Source organism: Nannospalax galili, unplaced genomic scaffold (genome assembly GCF_000622305.1).
Source record: "Nannospalax galili isolate Female #2095 unplaced genomic scaffold, S.galili_v1.0 scaffold302, whole genome shotgun sequence".
Classification (NCBI taxonomy): domain Eukaryota; kingdom Metazoa; phylum Chordata; class Mammalia; order Rodentia; family Spalacidae; genus Nannospalax; species Nannospalax galili.
Genome location: NW_008350120.1, coordinates 3,798,433 through 3,818,021, shown reverse-complemented (window position 1 = coordinate 3,818,021; position 19,589 = coordinate 3,798,433). Strand labels below are relative to the sequence as shown.

The 19,589-nt window shown below is 48.7% G+C and overlaps 1 protein-coding gene across 1 annotated transcript in view; it reads right to left on the bottom strand.

The window, feature by feature from the left end:
* The window catches only part of Dpp6 (dipeptidyl peptidase like 6), a gene marked incomplete in the record, with an annotated part of 754,370 nt that overhangs the window by 226,894 nt on the left and 507,887 nt on the right, over positions 1 to 19,589 (bottom strand). Inside the window, 1 exon segment of the mRNA XM_017801700.1 lies at positions 5,847 to 5,899. Within this exon segment, the coding sequence (XP_017657189.1) occupies positions 5,847 to 5,899 (53 nt within the window).

Genomic DNA, 19,589 nt, shown 5'->3' with positions numbered 1-19,589 from the left:
TGTGGAGGCAAACCAGAGTGCTTAAAAATTCACTGGCCTTGGAAAGAATGAGGTAGCACATTGCCGACACGAGAACTTTAGGAAGTTGAGGCTACAGATGCCTCTTAATGGGGGGGGAACATAGTACACTTACATAGATGCAGGCAATCCACTCATACACATAAAAAATAAAATATTTAAAAAAATAAAAATGCAAAACCAAAAGAAAACAATCCCAAGCCCCGAGTTTCTGTTGCTTAATGAAGTATTTCAACAAATGTTTTATGAATTATCCTGTCTTTCCTGCCCCATGTGGAGGCAAACCAGAGTGCTTAAAAATTCACTGGCCTTGGAAAGAATGAAGTAACACATTGCTGACACGAGAACTTTAGGAAGTTGAGGCTACAGATGCCTCTTAATGGGGGGGATGAAAACTAAATAAGTCTTATAATTAATTATCAGGGAAGAGTCACAAAGCTACAAGTACTCTTTGGGTACACAGCACAATGTTAAGATCAAGACCCTCACTAGAAGATGTCTGCAGTGCATTTTGCAGCTGTCACTCCTCACAGCTCTCCTGAGGAGCCCGTGAGCTGAGCACTGGTTTTATAATCTCTTGTTTTTTTAAATATTTTTGATTGATTTATTTTTATGTCCTGTGTATGAGTACTTTGCCAGCCTGCATGTAAGTACAGCCATGTTGCACAGTGCTCTCAGAGGCCAGAACAGAAAGTTGGATTCCCTGGAACTGGAGTCATGGATGGATGGTTGTTGTTAGCTGTCACGCGGGTGTTAGGAATTGTACTTGGGTCCTCTGCAAGAGCAGTAAGCACTCTTAACTGCTGAGCCATCTCTCTAGTCCACCTGTCTTTTCAAAACAATATGGAAATTAAGACCTGGGAAGGAAATTTGAGTCACAAAGTGGACAGTCAAGGGAGTGAGGACTGAATTAGATGCTTCTGTGATTGCAAATCTGAAGTCACTGAGTCACAAGTGCTGCTGGGCAGGCTCTGGGGGAGCACGTTTCCTCCTGGAGCCTATTCCTAAATAAACAGACCCCCGCCCTCCCGTGCATCCCAGGCTATAAAGAGTGAGGGCAACTCCAAGCGGAATGGCCTATGACTCAGTGAAGCATCTTCACAGATGTCGAGCCCAGAGTCAGCTCTAATTCTAAAGCAATACAATTTTGGTGTCTGAGCAAAGTTAGGCCGCATCATCCACAGAGGATGGCCTGTTCTGTGAGTCATAGCTCTGAATACTTACATCTCATTCTGTTCTATCACTGGTTTGAATCTGTCAGACCCTCAAAGTGCCACCACCACCAATGAACGGACATGACCAATTTATAAATCAATTTCTGTAACAGGAAGTTGAGTTTCCTTTCTTTGTAGGACTTTCAAGGTAAGCCTACCATATATCAGACTACATATAACACACATACACATGCGCGTTTTTAGATGACTTAGGCCAAAGGCAAAAAACAAATTCAAGAAAAACGTCATGCCAGAAAAATGTTCAGGCAGCTAATTCTACCAAAATTTGTTTGAAAACATAACCGAGTTTTAGAGAAATGATTATTTTTAGGGGTGAAGAGATGGCTTGGCTGTCAAGAGCACTGGCTGCTCTTGCAGATGACCTGAGCTCAATTCTCAGCACCCACATGGCACCTAACAACCATCCTTAACTTCAGTTTCACGAGATCCTTACCCTCTCTGGCCTCTGAGGGCATTGCACGCATGGATGCACTTACATAAATGCAGGCAAAACACTCATACACATAAAAATAAAATAAATAAGTAAAGATTTTTAATTAATATATGAGACCCTATCTAAATACAACTCAAAAACCAAAACAAAAATAATTCTTGTTTTTGAATGCAAATTTCAATACTTTACTAGAGATATTTTGATTTTCAAAAGGCACATATGCAGCTAGGCACAATGGCTCACACACCTTAATCCCAGCACTTGGGAGGCAGAGGAAGGCATTTCTGTGGGAGATGGAGGTCAGCCTGGTTTACATAGTGAGTTCCTGGCCAGCTGGGGTACAGGAGACCCTGTCTTACTTTCCTTTCCCATCTCCAGGAGCACAGGTCCTGTAGTTCTCTGTCTCCTGCGAGAAAGCCAAGGACCCTTCTGAAGGTTGAAGTTGTAAAAGTTCCCAGCTGAAGAGGCTTAGTTCAGAGATCCACTGTGCCATCAATACAAATAAGATTTTGATGACACTGGAAATTTGCTAATTGATGAGTTTCCCATCAATAATCTTATGACCAAAAAAAGATTTGGGGAGCAGGGACAATGCTGTTTTGTGGACATGGGATTGGCTAAAGAGGTAACTGGGTGGGATGTGGGGCTTCAGCGTCCAGCAGATCCTGTGAATGAACACGAGGTCTACTAATCCTGTGTGACTTCTCAGGACAGAACTGAACCCCCATCATCACTAGGCATCTGGTGTTCAGCTGTCTGCGTTCTGCACCACTACATCAGACCTGAATTCAGGTTCATTAACTGGGGGTGGGGTGGGGGTGACATTTGCATGGGGGTCACAAGTCAGCTACTCCTGCTTAGGATGGGGTTCCAGCTGTGAGATGCTGGGCAAATGACTCAGCATCTCTGAGATCTTACTTATCATACTGATAAGAAGGCCCAAGGTCCAGGGGAAAAGACACACAAAACATAAGATATTATTACAATTATCTTTAAGAATTGCCAAAGCAGTTAGTTGAGGGGATGGCTCAGTTGGGAAAGTGCTTGCATTGTAAACATGAAGACCTGAGTTTGAGCCCCAGAGTCCTTGTAAAGAAAGGATGTGGTGGTGCACACTTGTAACCCTAGAGCTGGGGAAGTGGGGACAGGTGGGCACCTTGGGCTCTCTGACCCGTCAGCTTGAACTACTTGGTGATCCTGAGGCCAAGTGAAAGACCCTGGCTCAAAAAATATGGTGGTCTGGCCTCCACATGTATATAGACACACATAGACACAGAGAGAGGAGAGGAGAGGAGAGGAGAGGAGAGGAGAGGAGAGGAGAGGGGGAGAGAGAGAGAGAGAGAGAGAGAGAGAGAGAGAGAGAGAGAATATGCTGGATAGCTTTAGTGTCAATCTGAGGGAGCCTCAATTAGGGAATTGCCTTCATTGGACTGTCCTGTGGCCATGTCTGTGGGGCATCTTCTTGATGAGTAAAGTGGGAGGGCCCAGCCCACTGTGGGTGGTGCCACCCCTGGGCAGGTGGGCCTGGATTGTATAAGAAAGTAGGCTGAGCAAGCCAGTAAGCAGTGTTCCTCCATGGCCTATGCCCCAGCTCCTGCCTTGAGTTCCTACCTTGGGCTCCCTCAGTGATGAACTGTGACCTGGGAGATGTAAGATAAAATAAGCCCTTTCCTCCCCAAGTTGGTATTGGTCAGAGTGTTTTGTTACAGCAGTGGAGAAACAAACTAGGAGAGAAATTGGTACCAGGAGTGGGGCATTGCTGTGACAGACCTGACCTTGGTGTTTTTAGGAGGACTGTGGAAACATTTGGAACTTTGGGCTGGAAAAGCCATTGCGTGCTCAGAGTTTGTTACAGTGGAGCTTGGAACAGTTATGCTGAAAGAGTTGTAGATGATGGAGGCCTGGCTTGTGAAGCTTCAAAGGGAAGCGGAGACTATCAGGGCTGTTCGTGTGAGATTTTGGATTGAAGATCTGTGGGTTCTGGTCGGCTGGGGCTGAAGAATCATGTTATTAAGAAGAGATCAGAACCTGAAGCAAAACCTTTGCTTTACTGGGACAACTGATGCTAGTTAGCTGGTGCTGAAAAATCAGCTGTAGGTACAGAATGCAGCCTTCCCCCCTCCCCCACCTTTCCTGTCCTTAGATTTTCAGCTGGGTTAGCTAACTCTCATGTCAAGTTCTTAGAACTTGATGTAAGACTTGCTCCTAAATTCTGACTGATATAGTAAAATCATTTAAAAAATATTTTATTTGTTATTTTTATTTTATGTGTATGAATATGTATTGCCTGCGTGTGTTTAAGTGCACCCATGTCGTGCAATGCCTGTGGAGGTCAGAAGAGGGTATTGGATCCCCTGGACCTGGAGTTATGGACAGTTGTTAGTTGCCATGTGGGTGCTGGGAACTGAACCCAGGTCCTCTGCAAGAGCAGCCAGTGCTCTTAACTGCTGAGCCATCTCTTCAGCCCTGACATATAAAATCGTGACATGATACATTAGGTATAAACTGCTTGGAAAACTTAGGAGAGTTTTGTAAATTTATGTAAGCCCGAATGAAACATCCATCTCCCACATATTCCATCGCTCCCAGAAGGGGAGGATAAATCCAAAGGCACCATGTTATTTTGTCTGCCAAGACCTTTGGAGATGACTGTCTGCTTTAAAATGAAGAGGGTGATTCCTCACTGTGGAGCAGCAGCCAAGTCTCTGTCTATGACACTCCCTTAACAGAAGATTTCCGTGTCTCCTTTATTACTAGGGCTGGTCACTCTCAGTTTCTTTGGTTTCAATTTTGTAAATAATCCAACAGCCCCTGTCAATCCCATTTTGCTGTTTATCTGCATGCAGATACCTCTGTCCGAAGTCCAGATGAAATTACTTCTGCCATGTTTATTTTCCAAGGATGTGCCCACAGCTTACCTAAGCCTAGTGGAACACAAACTGTGGCGTGATAAGCACTCATGCTGTGATTAGCTCTCTTCCAGAACAATACTCTTTAGCAACTCCTGCTGTTTGTTAAATGTACTTGGGAAAATTAAGCTGCTTCAGCCTCCACATTTGCAGCAGCTGCAGGACCAGGCCAGCAGCAGGATTCCATTTCTTGCTGAACATTTCTCAAAGTGTTATGGTGGTGAGCACAGACAGAATGCAGGAGACAGAAGCAGCTGGGGGTCAAGACGTGCAGGAAAAGCGACAGGGTACTGGGCGGGGGCATGGACGGGACAAAGTGAGGGAGGAGCAGGCAGGGAGAGGAGAACAGCAACCACGAGAGCCCAGAAAGTCACTTCTGGGTGCCCCAGGTCTGCAGCTGGTCTTTAATGTGCATCCGAACCAGTGTCCTTCCCGCCTGCAGGATTAAAGGGAGCGGCTGCTGGTGTGGGTCTGACAACCCCGAACTGAAAACTTGCAAACCCCTCTTCCTCATGTGCTTCCTTCCTCTTGGGCTCCAACTTACGTACTTTTTTTTCTTTTTGAGATTGAGTTTCATGTAGCCCAGGCTGCCCTCAAACTTTCTGTAGCCAAAGATGACCCTGAACTCCTGACCCTCCTGCCTCCACCTCCCAAGTCCCAGGGCTTCATTCATACTAGGCAAATACTGTACCAATTGAGCTACACCCCCACATCCCAAATTATATACTTTTGCGAGATCAGGTGGGTTTGGCCATCAATTCAATGTTGTGAAAGAGCTTGAAACGGAGTGGCCTGATCGAAAGTATGAGACCTTGCTCCTGGGTGCACGATTAGACCCGAAAAGGCCACAAAATGTGACCACACACCAGTGATGCCCTTCAGGGCTGCTGAGCAGAGCCAGCTCTCTCTCTCACCAGCCCTGACTTCTCCCAAGGCACTGTGGCTCTGTGAGCACAGTGGTCCACTCACTACTATGTGGGGTGTGATGGGCTTCCTTCCTGTTAGTGAGGATGGAGCTGGGAAACAGGGGACTCTGTTCTTCAGAAGCATAGCAGGAAGTAGACAGAGTTGCTCTTGGGAGGAGGCATCACAGAGGGGCCACAGTGACCTGTGGTGCCCTTGGAGCTATCAATGGAAGAACCCCCAGGCTTCTGCCTGCTAAGGTGCCCTGTTCCTGCCAGGAGAGCTGGGCAGCTCATTACTTTATTCTGCAAGTTTCCAAGAGGAAAAACAATGAAAGAGCTATCTTACCCATGAGGAATTTTGCTCAGGACATAATATCCAGTGTAGGAGTGCTGATAAATCTGCAAGAAAGAAAAGGAAAAGCAAGTGGTGAGACGAACGCTGTGGCTGGTACTTCTCAAATCCCCGAACCCTGGCAGATGTCAGTAGCAAGAGCAGCTCATCCAGAGGCCTACAGGCAAAGCCTCATTGATTTAGGATATCTGCATATCCTGTTTGTGCTATTTCAATGTTCTCTGTAGTTTATCAGGCAGTCAGCGGCTGGATATCATCTCCATGGTTACCTGATTACTAATTAAGTTAGGAGCACAGATTTCCAGCTTAACTGAATACAGCATAGCATTAATGAGGGCACATCGTCATTGGAGTTGGTCATATATGGTCAGCAAGACCTGATAGGACAGAAAGACCCATGGACTGCTGGAGTTCCTACAGAGTATGGCCAGGGAGTCCCCTGAGGCCCCCACTCTGTGCCTGCAGTGAGTGTGGAACAGGAGTCAAGGCAGGTATAATTGGGCGTGTTCTTGTCCCTCCTGGCTTCTGAGAAAGTGGCAAACTAAGAGGGCACAAGAGTGAGTTAGAAACAGCTGGGGTACAAAGAGAGGAGAGAGCCAAAACAGACTCCAAACTTCTGGAACCCCCAAATCCCAGAAGACTTTTTTGATCTCTTGAGTCAGGCTAGTATTCCCCAACCCATGAACAACGATGAGATTGAAGCCAGGACCCGTGAGAAGGGAGGGCACACCCAGCTTCCTGGATGAGCCCCTCCCGGATGTAAGGAAAGTGCTGGGTTATTCTCTGGGGGGCGGGGCATGGAAACACTACTTTACCACCATTCATCTACCTGTAGACCGTCTAAGGGGTTGTGCCCTGGGCTGCGAGCTAGCACCTGAAGCTGTCTTTCTAAGGACAGGCGTGGGTTTTCAGCTTGCCATGCCCGCCTGCTGCAGCCTTTCTTACAGCAGCTGCAGAGGAAATGGCAAGCCTCCTATGGAGAAATCTCTAACCTCCCCGCCACCCAACAGACTCATCAGGTACCCGGACCGCAGGAGTATGTCATCCATACTCACTTCCTCAAGACAGTTTCCTGACCTCAGACTTCTGGACTTCCACATGAGAGGCTTACTGGTGTGACCATCCCCCACCTCCCACATAGTAAGTACACCAGAGCTAGACTTGTCCCTCCTCTCCCACATCTCAGAGTCTCATATTCCTTCCCTGGGACTCTCTCCTCTTTCCTTGATGCCCAGGAATCAGGGTTAGCCTGGCTTCGAGGTGCTATAGACCGCTCATTCATTAACTACAGAGGCATGGGAACCTCCCCTTCGCTCTGTATAAAGGAAGCCACACTGCACTCTGCCTTGTGGGTCTGAACTCTCCTCAGAGACCCGCCACACAGCTGCGTGCCTGTCTAGCATTAATGAATCTCCTGATAAACCTCCTATCCTGAAGGACAATTGACCTTAGTGTCCCCCTTGAGGCCCAAACCCAAGACCTTTCAGATACTAGGGATGTGTAGGGAAGGATGCAGAGCACGGCACATGGGGGTGTTTGGTGCTGATGACGGAGGTGAGCTACAGAGGAAGACGACAGATTTCCTAATGCTGATGTCCACCCAGTCAGAACCACTGAATCACCTTCCAGGCACTAAATCAGACAAAAGGATTCAGATAGTAAAACAAACAACAATGCTTAGGCCTCAACAAATTGAACTTCCAGAAACGCTGCGATTCTGGAACCGAATCACGTGCTCAGGCTGGCCTTCTAGATGACCGTGGGTGAGCAGATACTTCTGTGTTTAGAAACAAATCGCCGTGAAGGAAGAGAATTGTGCAGCGGAACAAAGCCGCCACTGTGACCCGGCAGGCAACATGACAGCCCGAGTCAGCTGCTGCTTCTAACCACCCGCCGCAGTACAGCTCTCCCAGGAGAGGTAAGAGAATATGATCACAGCACATTATCTACATGTATGAAACTGTCAGCATTGAAACTAGTTTATCAAAAAGAACTAGCCTGACCAAGGGTGGGTTGCTCACTTCTCCATTACAAGTCCAACCTCACTGTCAACTGAAAAATCCAGAACGGTGACAATAAAAAATATGCAAATGCTTTTATTATAATACATTATGCAAAACATGCAAACCTTCTACCTAGAAATAGTAACTGAAACTCATTTCCTGGTCGTGTCACCTCCAAAACATACACCTGGAGTCGCGTCCTAGCAGCTCTCCTTAGATAGGTTCCGACAGCCCTGAAACTGCTCTATGGGCATCCTCTAATGGAACCAACCGTACAGGAAGACCAAGAGCACGTTCACCCTGCCTGGGGTCACATCCTTAAAGAAAACCGCCTCTCTCTCTCCCAGCAGCTTCCTGTGCAGGTACTGGGGCTTCAGTGCCCACCTCCCCCTCCATGCTGGAACTTTATGTATTTTTTAAAATCTAAAATAAAAAAAGTTATGTATATGTGTATCTGCATTTGGTATGTATTTGTACACTGATACCCAGAAGAGGGTGTCTGATCCCTAGAGCTGGAGGTACAGGGCAGTTGTGAGTCTCCCTACGTGGGTGCTGGGAACTGAACTCAGGACCTCTGCAAGAGCAGCAAGTACTCTTAACCACTGAGCCATCCGTCTCTCCAGTCTCTTTTTGTGACCAGTTTAAAATTTAGATCTGTGTTGGAGGATTTTGTGTATCTTTTGACTGTTTTACATGTAAAGTTTTCAGTGATAAGTTTGTGTGTGAAGAGCTTTTGTATAGAGAATGAACATTAGAATGAGGAGACATCTAAGGAAGGGTTTTGTCTTTCAGGGAGAAAAGTCAAACATTTGGTTGTGATTCCACTGTTTTCAAAGTTTTCCTTCAGGGACATCTCTGGTGTCTAGAAACCTTACTGTCTAGGGGTCTAGATCAGGTTCGGGTTCTCTGCCACTTAAAGAGTTAAAAGGCAGGAAGAGTCTCAAGCACAGTATGTCCTTGAGTGAAAACTTTATCAAAAGTGAGACTCTTCTCTGTCACAGACAGACTTCCCACAAGTGAGGATTTGGAAACTGAAACCCGAGCCCAGCCTCACAGGGCCTGGGTCTTTTAAGTGTTTTGGTGGTGTAGAGTGGGCCCCTCCCCTTATTTGGACTGACCAGTTTAAACAAAGAAGATGGGACTGATAGGCCCACAAGGTCATGCAACCTGAGATAAGTCCAGGATGACCTGACCTTGGACATGTCTGAGCAGGTCAACTGGAAGGGGAGGGAGGTCCTGCAAACATTGAAAACAAAGCCTGCCAAGTCTTTGTCCTGGGTGAAGAAGTTGGGAGTCTGACATCTTGTTGTTTATCTGTGGCCTCTCTCCCTGTCTGCCTGCCAGGGGGCACATCTGCCTTCAGAAATGCCTGGGGATTCTTTTACCATCTCCTCCAGGCTCCACTGGGACATTTCAATTATAGTAGCTGCGTCATACGTCTGAGGTTCTTCTGGAAACAAACGAAGCCAGTCAAAGCCTAAAGGAAGGGACCACAAGAAAGCCACCCCCTGCACCCAACTAGTTTTCTAGGACACCTGCCAGTGTGCCCTGCCTGATTCCCAGGCCGGTCACATCCCTGTCCTGTGTTTGTCCAGTCATCACAGACAGACACTTGTGCTTTGCTACCATCCCAGTAGCCGACGTTCTAGCCCCGCTTTTCTTGCTCTGTTACAAGCCTCTGCTGACTCGTTCCTAATTTTCCCTGAGAACACAGTTCTTCTTTCTTGCTTGGCTGGCTATTCTTTGTCTCCTGCACACGCTGTCTGTAGCACAGGCCTTGTAGACAGGCCAGACAGAAAGAAATACACGTCCTTACATTGTATGAGTCTTCAGAACTTACAAAACATCTTTCTGAATTCCTTAACATGACCTTCACAATAGCTTGTCAAGCCAGCAGCTTCCCTTGGCATCATCTTTCAAATGAAGAAACTGAGGCTCAGAGAAGCAAACTGAGTGGTCCAAGGTCACGTAAAGTGGAGGGAGAAGAGCCCGGGGCTTAATGGCTACACCTGTACCTAAGGCTGTTTCTACAATACTGTGCTGGCAGGAGAGGGTCTTCCACGAACTACGTTGTCTCTACCAGCCAGGACTGCCTCACTGAGAGATGAAAGTTCTCTGTACATACCTGGAGGCAACTGGCAGATCTATCCACCCACGTAGGGGGCTGTTTCCAGCTCCTTCCATTGGCCTAGCACCTTCTCAGGTTCTCTCTAGGTACCTAGAGTCCTTGTTAGTTCTCTCCACCTATCTAGAGCCATTGCGGCTCTCTCTACCTACCTCGAGACCATTCGCCCATTCCACCTGCCTAGAGACCACTGCTGCCTCTCACCGTCTACTAGTTCTCTCCACCTATCTAGAGCCATTGCGGCTCTCTCTACCTACCTCGATACCATTCGCCCATTCCACCTGCCTACAGACCACTGCTGCCTCTCACCGTCTATCTGGAGAACACAATTTTCTACCAAGTCACCTTTACGAGCTGTTTTTCTGTTGCTGTGATAAGATACCATGACCAGCAGCAACTTAAGGAAGAAAGGTTTTTTTTGGATTATGGTTCCAGAGGGATAGTTTGTAATGGTGGGGGTGGGGCATGGCACAAGGAAGCAGGAGAAGAAAAATGGTGGGTTGCAGCTTTCATCTACTCACAGGAAGCAGAGAGGGGAAGGACTGGAAGCCGAGCAGAGCTATAAAGTTTCAACACCTGGACACTGACGTCCTTCCTCCAGCAAAGTGCCACCACCTTAAGGCTCCAAGACCTCCCTAAACAGTGCCACCAATGGGGGACAGACTGTTTAAATACTTACGGGGGACATTGCTTGTTCAAAACAGTTCAGGCCTTGGCCTTCAATAAGCCAAGCACTTCTTTTAGCTTAGAAGGTGGTTTCTCTTCTGTGTCTAACTGCAGCCCATCTGTCAAGTGTACTGCACCCAAATCCTCCTTTGTAAGCATTTCGTGACATTAGAGACCCTCTCCCCCTGGCTGTCAGCAACATTTTGTACGGTTCCATCTACTGGTCATGTTTGCTAATAAAATCATGTATGCATGTGTGATCATGTATGATGTGTGTTCCTCCCAGGCTTTAGTCAAGAGTGAGAGGAGGGCTGGGCATGGTGGCTTGCACCTGCAGTCACAGTATTTGTGAAGCTGAGGCAGGAGGCTCGCCGTGGATTTAAGGCCAGCCTGTCTCCAACAGCAACAGGAAGACTATGGTTGTCCGAACGAGAATGTCCCCATAGACTCTAAGCATTTGGACATTTTGACCCCAGTTGGGAGCACTGTTTTGGGAGGTCTTAGAAGGTGTGGCCTTGCTGGAGGAAGCATGTCACTGGGGGCAGGCTTAGAGAGTCCTTAAGCCTTGCCTGAGCTCCAGTCACTCTCTGCTTCCTCTGCCTGCTAGAAGATGTGAGCCAAGCTTTCTCCTCCAGCCACCCCTGCCACGCTATCAGCCTCCCACCATGACAGACTCTGATCACTGTAGGACTGTAAGCTCAAATAAACTCTTCCATCTGTAATTTCCCTTGGCCACAATGTCTTATCCCAGCAACAGAAAGAAACTAGTATAAAACGTGAGCAGGCTAAAGGACTGAGCTCAGTCCAGGTCTCAGCCCTGGGTACTTTCTCCTACTGATCAGACATGATGGGTAGAGAGCAGTTTTACTACAGAAGAGGAAGTCAACAAAGTCCATGTTCACGGTAAGCCTGAGTGCTCGGTGTGAGGCTCCTGTCAGGGCCCCTCCACAGCAGCCAGGCCGGGAGTCAGGGGCCGAGGAGAGCACGTGGGCACACTGGGAGGGTGCCTTGTGCTCAGGTGGCTGAAGTGGCCGTGTCAGGCCACCACCAATGTGACAGAGTCTGGTAAGACCAGTGTGTCTCCATACCATGCTTTAGCGGAGCCTTGAGACACCCCACAAGGGGTTGGTTATTCCTTATGGCCCATGCAGTTGAGGTAGTAACAGACCTGCAACTTAGTATCACCAAAGACATCACTGTTATGATCTTGTCCTAGACCCTCAGCAGCACTGACTCTCCTCTCAAAGCATTTCCTGCTACAATGGGGAGGTCGTTGAACATTGATTAATACAGTTGATGAATGCCCCCTGTGCCTCTGCTGTGTGCAGTGTACTGGAGAAAGGCACTGTCAATATCTGAACTGAGGGATCAGCGAAATGACTCTCTTAATAAAGTGAACACTGGGAGACAAGAAACTGTTAGTGAATGTCAAAATTGGCAGCATTTTGTGAACCACAAGAGGGTTCCAGAGAAGGCTCAGTGGGTAAAACTCTTGCCACACAAGCATGAGGACCTGAGTTGGATCCCCAGAGCCCACGCGGAGCTGGACGCAGGAGCGCATGTCTATTTTCCCAGCATTTCCACAGTAGATAAGGGGCAGAGACGGGAGGGACCTCAGGAGCCAGCAGGCCAGCGACCTCAGCGGAGGAACAGAGACCACGTGTCACATAAGGTGGAGGGTTGGGATGCACAGCCCAGGTCCTCCGTGGTCCACACATTGCTGTGTCACACTTACCCACCCCCACCACACACAAAGGCACAGGCACTGAGGGAGGCTAGTGTGCAGAGTCACGGGAGAAAGGAACGGGAGTGGGAGGGTTCAGTGGTGCGTCTGCAAGCGCAGTGCTAACGTGTGCAAGCGCAGTGCTAACGTGTGCAAGCGCAGTGCTCAGGACAGGCGGCTCAGGACAGACGGCCTCATCCTGCAGGGTGCGCGGCCGGCCCCGCCTGGACTTCAGACCTCGGCCTCCAGGAGTCCAGGAGTGTGATCCCGAGATCTCGGCCCTGAGCCACCCGGCTCTGGTGCCCGTTACTGTAAACCGAAGACCCCCTCCTCACCAAACCCAAACCCGCACCACTTGGAACTTGTCGGAAAGTCCTTCGAACAAGACGGGCGGCCCAGGAATCTGTTCCCCAGACTCAGGGCAGATCCGAGGCAGCGCGGGGGCCGTGGACCTCGCTGTTCATGGTCCACACGCCCCTCAACTCCTGAAGGTCCAGAGGGATCCCTGGACTTGGTGTGGACCGTGGTCAGAATCTAACCGATGAGAGATACCACATCCAGCCGCATCACCTGACACAGGAAGTCATGCCAAGACCACACTCACAGGTACCACCCGACTGTCCTGGGGAGGAGGAACCCAGGCGCTGCAGTTCTTCGTATTTGAGAAATGTCACTCTTTGTACCCAACGTCAGTATAAAATTGATGCTTCTTCTCAGGTTCTTAGATGTCTCTAGAATAACAGGTGTGTGAAATGGGAGCTGTGATAAGAGCTAAGTTAAACCCCACCCAGGGCCTCTTCAGTTCACAGTGGGGATGTGGGCTAAAGCTGCCCCTCTCACCCACGACTTCCTTTGAGGAAAGGGCACTGTAATATTGCTCTCTCTCTCTCTCTCTCTCTCTCTCTCTCTCTCACTCTCTCTCTCTCTCTCTGTCTGTGACAGTCTATGTGTGTGTCTGTGTGCCTATGTGTCTCTGCAAGTATGTATATATGTGTATTTGTGTGTGCCTGTCCATGTATGTCTATATTTCAGCATGTGTGTGTGTCAGTATGTCTCCCTGTGTCTCAGTGTATGTGTCCCTGTGTGTCTCTATCTCTGTGTCTCTGTGTGTCTCTGTGTATCTGTGTGCCTGTGTCTGTGTGTCTGTGTGTGTTTGTGTGTCTGACGTCCCCCTTTTTGGAAGAGATCCAAGGTAACAATAAATTTTTATTATTTAAAAACTCTTATGAAAGTTCTCTCAGATTATCCTGATGCAGTGAGGCAGTTTCTGACACAGGACCAGCACGTACATACCCCACTACCATAGCATAGGCATGATTGCAAGTTCATGAGTTACCCAGGGGACAGTCAGTTTCCAGTACAGAGAAGGGCAAACTTGCAAGTCTCTGCAGGTCTGAAGGACTGTCCTGAGCACATTTTCAGGAGCAGGAGTTTCTGCACAGCTTGGTAGGAGTACAGCTCCTTGGGGTACCAGCATCAGCAACTTGCACCAAATACCCAAAGACTGAGATTTTCTGCAAAGAATCCTAGGGCCTCTGAACACCAACATCACATTTCAACAAAGAGCAGATGGTCTCGTAAGTGGCTCTGAGCCCTCTGAGACACAGAGGATACAAAGCCAGATCCATCACCAAGGTGTACCCTCTGCTAACACCCACAGGGTCTCCTTAACTGCAAATCATCCACCCACACTAGAAAATGATGTGCTGAATCCAAGGTCACCTTAGCTTGATCCAAGTCTTCTGTGACAAATCTCTCATAGGTAAGATACACAGAGAGCAACAGTGACCAGAGAAAATTCTAGAATCACACTGGTACAAATCACCTGAGGGCCACTGTCCATGGGATGTGTATGACTACCCACTGAGCTTTACAGGAGGAAACCTCAGCACCCTGGGAACACTTCCCTAGAGGGCCGCTGCCTCCCTTGCAGGAACATGTTTCAAGGCTCCATTCAGGCGCTCCTTCATGTCTGTTTTCCGTGTGAGTCTCACTAAGTTCTGGGGTGGTCATGTCTGCCTCCTCCCTTGATCCCCATCCTGGTGTCTCATGTTTCCCAGAGTGCAGCCTCTTGAGTCTCCCCTAGTGCCTTGTATATACCTGGAGACTCTCCTTTAATTTTTCTGTAACCAAGTGACCCTCACAGCATCCTAGAACCCACAGCTGCTGGAGACACCATTCCCCAGGGCAGGAGGAAATGGGCATATTTGGTGGCACAGCCTTTCTGGTTAGTTTTGAGCAAAGCTTTTCCTGCCATTAACGGCTCCTCCCAGAGGATGAAGATATGCAAGCAGTAGGGCAGGCTTGACCCCAGGTCAGGAGGATCCTCAGAAACAGTGGATTTGTTCCACTAGATGGTGTACATGCCTGAGGGCCAGAGTCTTCTGGGGGCAACCCCGTGCTAAGGCATTAAACAGGGCAGCATGAGGGGTCAGAGTCTCTGTGCTCTTCCAGAAGAACAGAGTCTGGCCTAACAGGATGCTGCTGTCATCCTGATCTAGAATAATCAAACTTATTGCCACCAGAACCACAAAATCTACTTGGTGCCGTGGGTTACCACTCTGGGCAAAGTTCTAGCCAGGCAAACCAGGATGCTGAACCCCTTGTTATCTTTGGAGAACAGCCCCAGTGACTGGCAGTAAATCACTCCCAAGTTTAACTAGGAGAAGGTCTGTGTTAAAAGAAGAAATTCAAGTAGCAACAGGTCAGTCAGGCTAAGTGACACCGTGAACAGCAGGGCAGTGTCTCAAGCCCAGCTCTTTGCAGTCAGCTCCTTACATTTATGACTCCTGCATGATTCCAAGAACCCCTGGGCCCATATGTCTACATCAGGGTATGCTGTCTGCTGGGAGGGCTACCAGGCTCAGACTGGGCCGGGGGGACACTGGCCAGATGAGCCGTGAGTACAGGGTAGGGGAGAAGAAAGGGCAGTGTAATAGAAATCTACTTCATCCAGATGGAGGGGGAGAATTTAGGTTCAGAATCAGCCTTACAAATTAGAAACACATCTTGAAACTCCACTGTTAATGGTCACGTGTGGGTTTATATCAGCTGACAATAACCGTGAACCCCATTAGCACAGACCACAAGCACATCACAGATGCATCTCAGTAGGCTTCCACCTCATGCCATGGTTGCTAAGAGAAGCCATCGGTCAAACACACAGACCCCAGAAAGGAAGGCAACAGATGCAAACAGCAAATTTTAAAGTTCAGGTGCAGAGTTGACTAACACCAGGGAAAAGGTTCCTGAGAACACTGGGCCAAGTCATCCAGATAGGGTTTCCACCCTCAGTCCGCAAGAGCTTCCTCTCGCCCCCATCTATGACTGTGCATCTATTCCTTGTGGTCTTGGAAGACCTCAGAGCAAAGGACATGATGAAGAACATCACAGGTGATCTTAGAGCAGTGTTCACCTGAAGCCTGAGGCCTTATGCACTGGCCTTTGATCACACAAGGCATGAGCTTCTGTCTTTGGGTGAGTTGTGCACTGAATCATCGTGGAAGAGAACTTTCTGGTATTTGGCTTGACCTTGGAAATGAGGGTGAAACTGGACAAATAAAGTCATGGAAATGGGTAACAGATGGAACTGAGTCTCCCCTTGCTATCACAGAGCAGTCATTACTACCTTTAGCATAACTTCTGTCACAGAGAAGGTTCTAGAGACAGTTCCAAAGGAGAGAACAGCTCTTTCAGCCAGGAGCATTCATGTCTGGCAGAGGGAAATGTGCAGCCTGCTTGCTTCTCTAAGACCTGTTTCTAGGCCCATCACCCTGCTGCTGCGGTGCTTTGTGCTCTAAACCTGATGGTCCTTTCCCATCTTCTGTTTCTGACAATCCCACAGGAGCCCGAGGAATAGCAGCTTGTTTTGCCGTGGAGACAAATTTCAAACCAGGGCTAGGTGGGGAAGGAGACACGTGACATGCAGAGCCCCCATGTGGTTGGGATGGAGCTGAGGTAGAATGAGTCTCCGGTGACTGCGTTATCTGTTTCTCCATTCCTGGAGAACAAACACCAGGAAGACTCCTCTGTGTCTGGACCGAGATGCCCAATTCTTCTCAACTTCTTCCAGAGCTAAAAATATTGGCATGGATCTCGAGGAGCCGTAGGGTCAATGTAAGGCTTCTCTGAGGGCTGGGCCTACTACATCGTTCTCAGGAGACAGTCCTCAGAACCCCGGTTCCCATCAACATCATCCAGTGAACTTGTTACACGTGCAGGTTCTGACTTACCGCGTAGAGTCTGGGGGGCTTGGACTCTCCATTTAGATGAAGCTGGACAGATACTTTAGCAAGGGCCCTGCTGAGCACAGTGTCACTTGAGGACCTCTATCCCAGTACCTGATTTACAGTCTGCTCCACTTAGAATAGCCTGAACTTCTGAAGAGCATGGTGTTCAGGCCTTAACATGGTGTTGGGTAGATGTGTCCTCCGAGGGAACTAGAACTGAACCCCAAGAGACTGAGAGCGGGAGGGTTTAGGGATGGACACTGAAGACCCTGGGAAATGCTGAGCACACTGGGAAAAGGGGAGGAGTCACCATTTTGGAACAGAGTGCACAGACCATGGGCAGGACATGCACGTAGGCGCAGATCTCAAATATGGGAGAGAAAGAGCCCACGAGAGTTCATGTCTTTGCAAGTGACCATCTCCCATATAGCATAAACCTTGCTGGCAAGCCCAAATGAATATTCTTATTCCCCAAACTGTAACTTAAGAGGGACATTGTGGTGGTTTATCAGTCTGTTAGGACCACGGGGCCCTGGGATCCCAGAGAGCATGTGCGGGTCTCTCAGAGGGAAATTTGGTGGGACCCGTGGCCGAGTCACTAGATCTGTGTTGAGGGATCTGATGGGTTGTGGCACATGCGGCCTTTCTTCTATGCGTGTAACATACATGCCATTGCATTTTCACTCAGTTGTACATCTGAACCCCTACGTAGAAATGCAAACAAAGCAAAGCACGTGACCCTGGCTGCCGTTGGCCCTCTGTAGCCAGCCCCACCTCAAGGTCATTGAGGCTCTCGCAGGGTCTCTTACCCTCAGTACTGAGCTTCTGCCCCTCATCAGCCACATGGGCATGAGGTCAGGTTTATACCACCCGGGGCTGGTGTGGCCTTTTCCCACAGCTTGTTCCTTGCCATCATTCACTATTCACCTTTATATATAGTTGGATAAATGTAAATAGTCTATCAAACCTGGATTCATCTGGCATCACTGCTTATGGCAAACTGGCAATAGGTCATGTGGGAGGTTTCAGCTGATTGGAAAATAAATAGGGGCTGGAGAGACGGCTCAGCTATTAAGAGCAATGGCTGCTCTCGTAGTGGACCAGGGTTCAGTTCCCAGCACCCACATGGTGGCTAACAACCATCCATAACCCAGTTCCAGGGGATCTGACACCCTCTTCTGGTTTACATGGGCACTACATGACACAAGTGCACATACATACATGCAGGCAAACACTCATACACATACAAATAATAATCTTTTAAAAAACAAAATAAAGTGAATAAATTATAGGAGCCAGGAACATGGAGCACAAACGCCAGCTATGAGAGACCCAGGATCATGGTCAATGACACTGATGTGGGTTTGCCTCTTGGAGGACCCACTCCATGCCTGTGTAGTCTTGGACAGACATGCTCTGGGTTTCAGTTTCCTCCTGTGAAGTGGGGGATGCTTATAGCACTGAGCTATGTGTTAGTCAGGTTTGAATGAAGTCACACACAGGAGGGGTTCATCAGGGGCAGATGTAGGCTGAGTTCTCAACTCTGTGGGAGTCCCCCACCCCCCATCATGGTGTGTGGGGTGAAGACCTGCCTTTCACAGCAGCACAGCTCTAAGCACACCACAAACTACAGGTTCTGGTTTCCCCATCAGTAAAATAAGATTTAAAAAATGATGAAAAAGTAGATTGTGTGTGAAGTTCGTTCCTGCACTGTGGTGTTCTGTGGGACTCAGGTGCTGTGGGCACAGGGTGGACAGAGTCACAGCTGCAGTTGGAAGCTGGTCCCTGAGACCTCTGTTAACTTAGCTCCATTTTCATCCCAGAGCCTCGCTGAGCATGCTTGGGGACTGAAGTGGGACCAGATACCTCCTGGGAATTCCAACCAGGGACTGGAGACTCAGGGCTGTTCCTTTTCCATCTGTGAGAAAAGTGGACGTGTGGCCCCTCAGCACATCAATGCAGGACGGCAGGCCTGGTACCTCTGCCAGCTCTTATGGCCACTCAAGGGGCAGAGCTGGGCAAAGTGGAGCCCCAGCATGGGGAGGGGGGCATGTAGGCAAAGAGCTTTGTGAATGTCACAGAAAGAACCCAGTCCTGTTCAGATTGTGGAGTCCTGAGTCTGTAGCTCCTGTGGCCTTGTTCTAGGATGGCCAGTTAGGTAGGATCCCAGGCTCTGGACTGGTCAGTTAGCTAAGTCCTCCAGCTCCAGTCAGTTAGGTAGGATCCCAGACTCTGGGCTGGCCAGTTAGCTAAGTCCCTCAGCTCTGGGCTGGTCAGTTAGGTAGGATCCCAGGCTCTGGACTGGTCAGTTAGCTAAGTCCTCCAGCTCTGGTCAGTTAGGTAGGATCCCAGACTCTGGGCTGGCCAGTTAGCTAAGTCCCCAAGCTCTGGACTGACTGTAGGCAGTAGGTAGGTCCCCCAGCTCTGGGCTAGGTAACTCAAACTCTGGGCTTATCAGTTTAAGCCTCTCCTTCCTTACTGAGGCCACTCTGGGTCAAGTTTTCTTTCCCTTGAGAATAAATTAAAGGGCGTATCTATGACAGTCTCTCAGGAGGAATCACGCATCCTCAAGCAGTTCTCTTTTCTGCCCAACCTGTCTCCCAGGTTCTCTTCAGCTCTCTTCTGAGAATGGCTTGTTATTTCCGGGGAGGACAGCTGTGCAAGCGGGCCTCAGGCCTGTGCATATTTACATACAAATAAATAATCGCCTAACCAATTCCTTTCAAATTAGTATTTTATCTACCAACCCATACATCTGTCCATCTGCCCTGCAAAGTCCACTGAGCCATCACCAGCACAGAAACCCACAGAATCAGAGGCTGTCAGGAGTTAAACAGCCCTAGGACTGACTGCAGCTTTGGTTAAGAAATCTTACTAAATGGTACTTTGGTCCTGCCCATCCAGTAGGACGTTTTCCCAGTGAGGCTGCATGTCTCTAGAAGCAATTCAAAAACCAGAGGGCAAGCAGGCTCTCAGGCCCAGCGTCCTCCC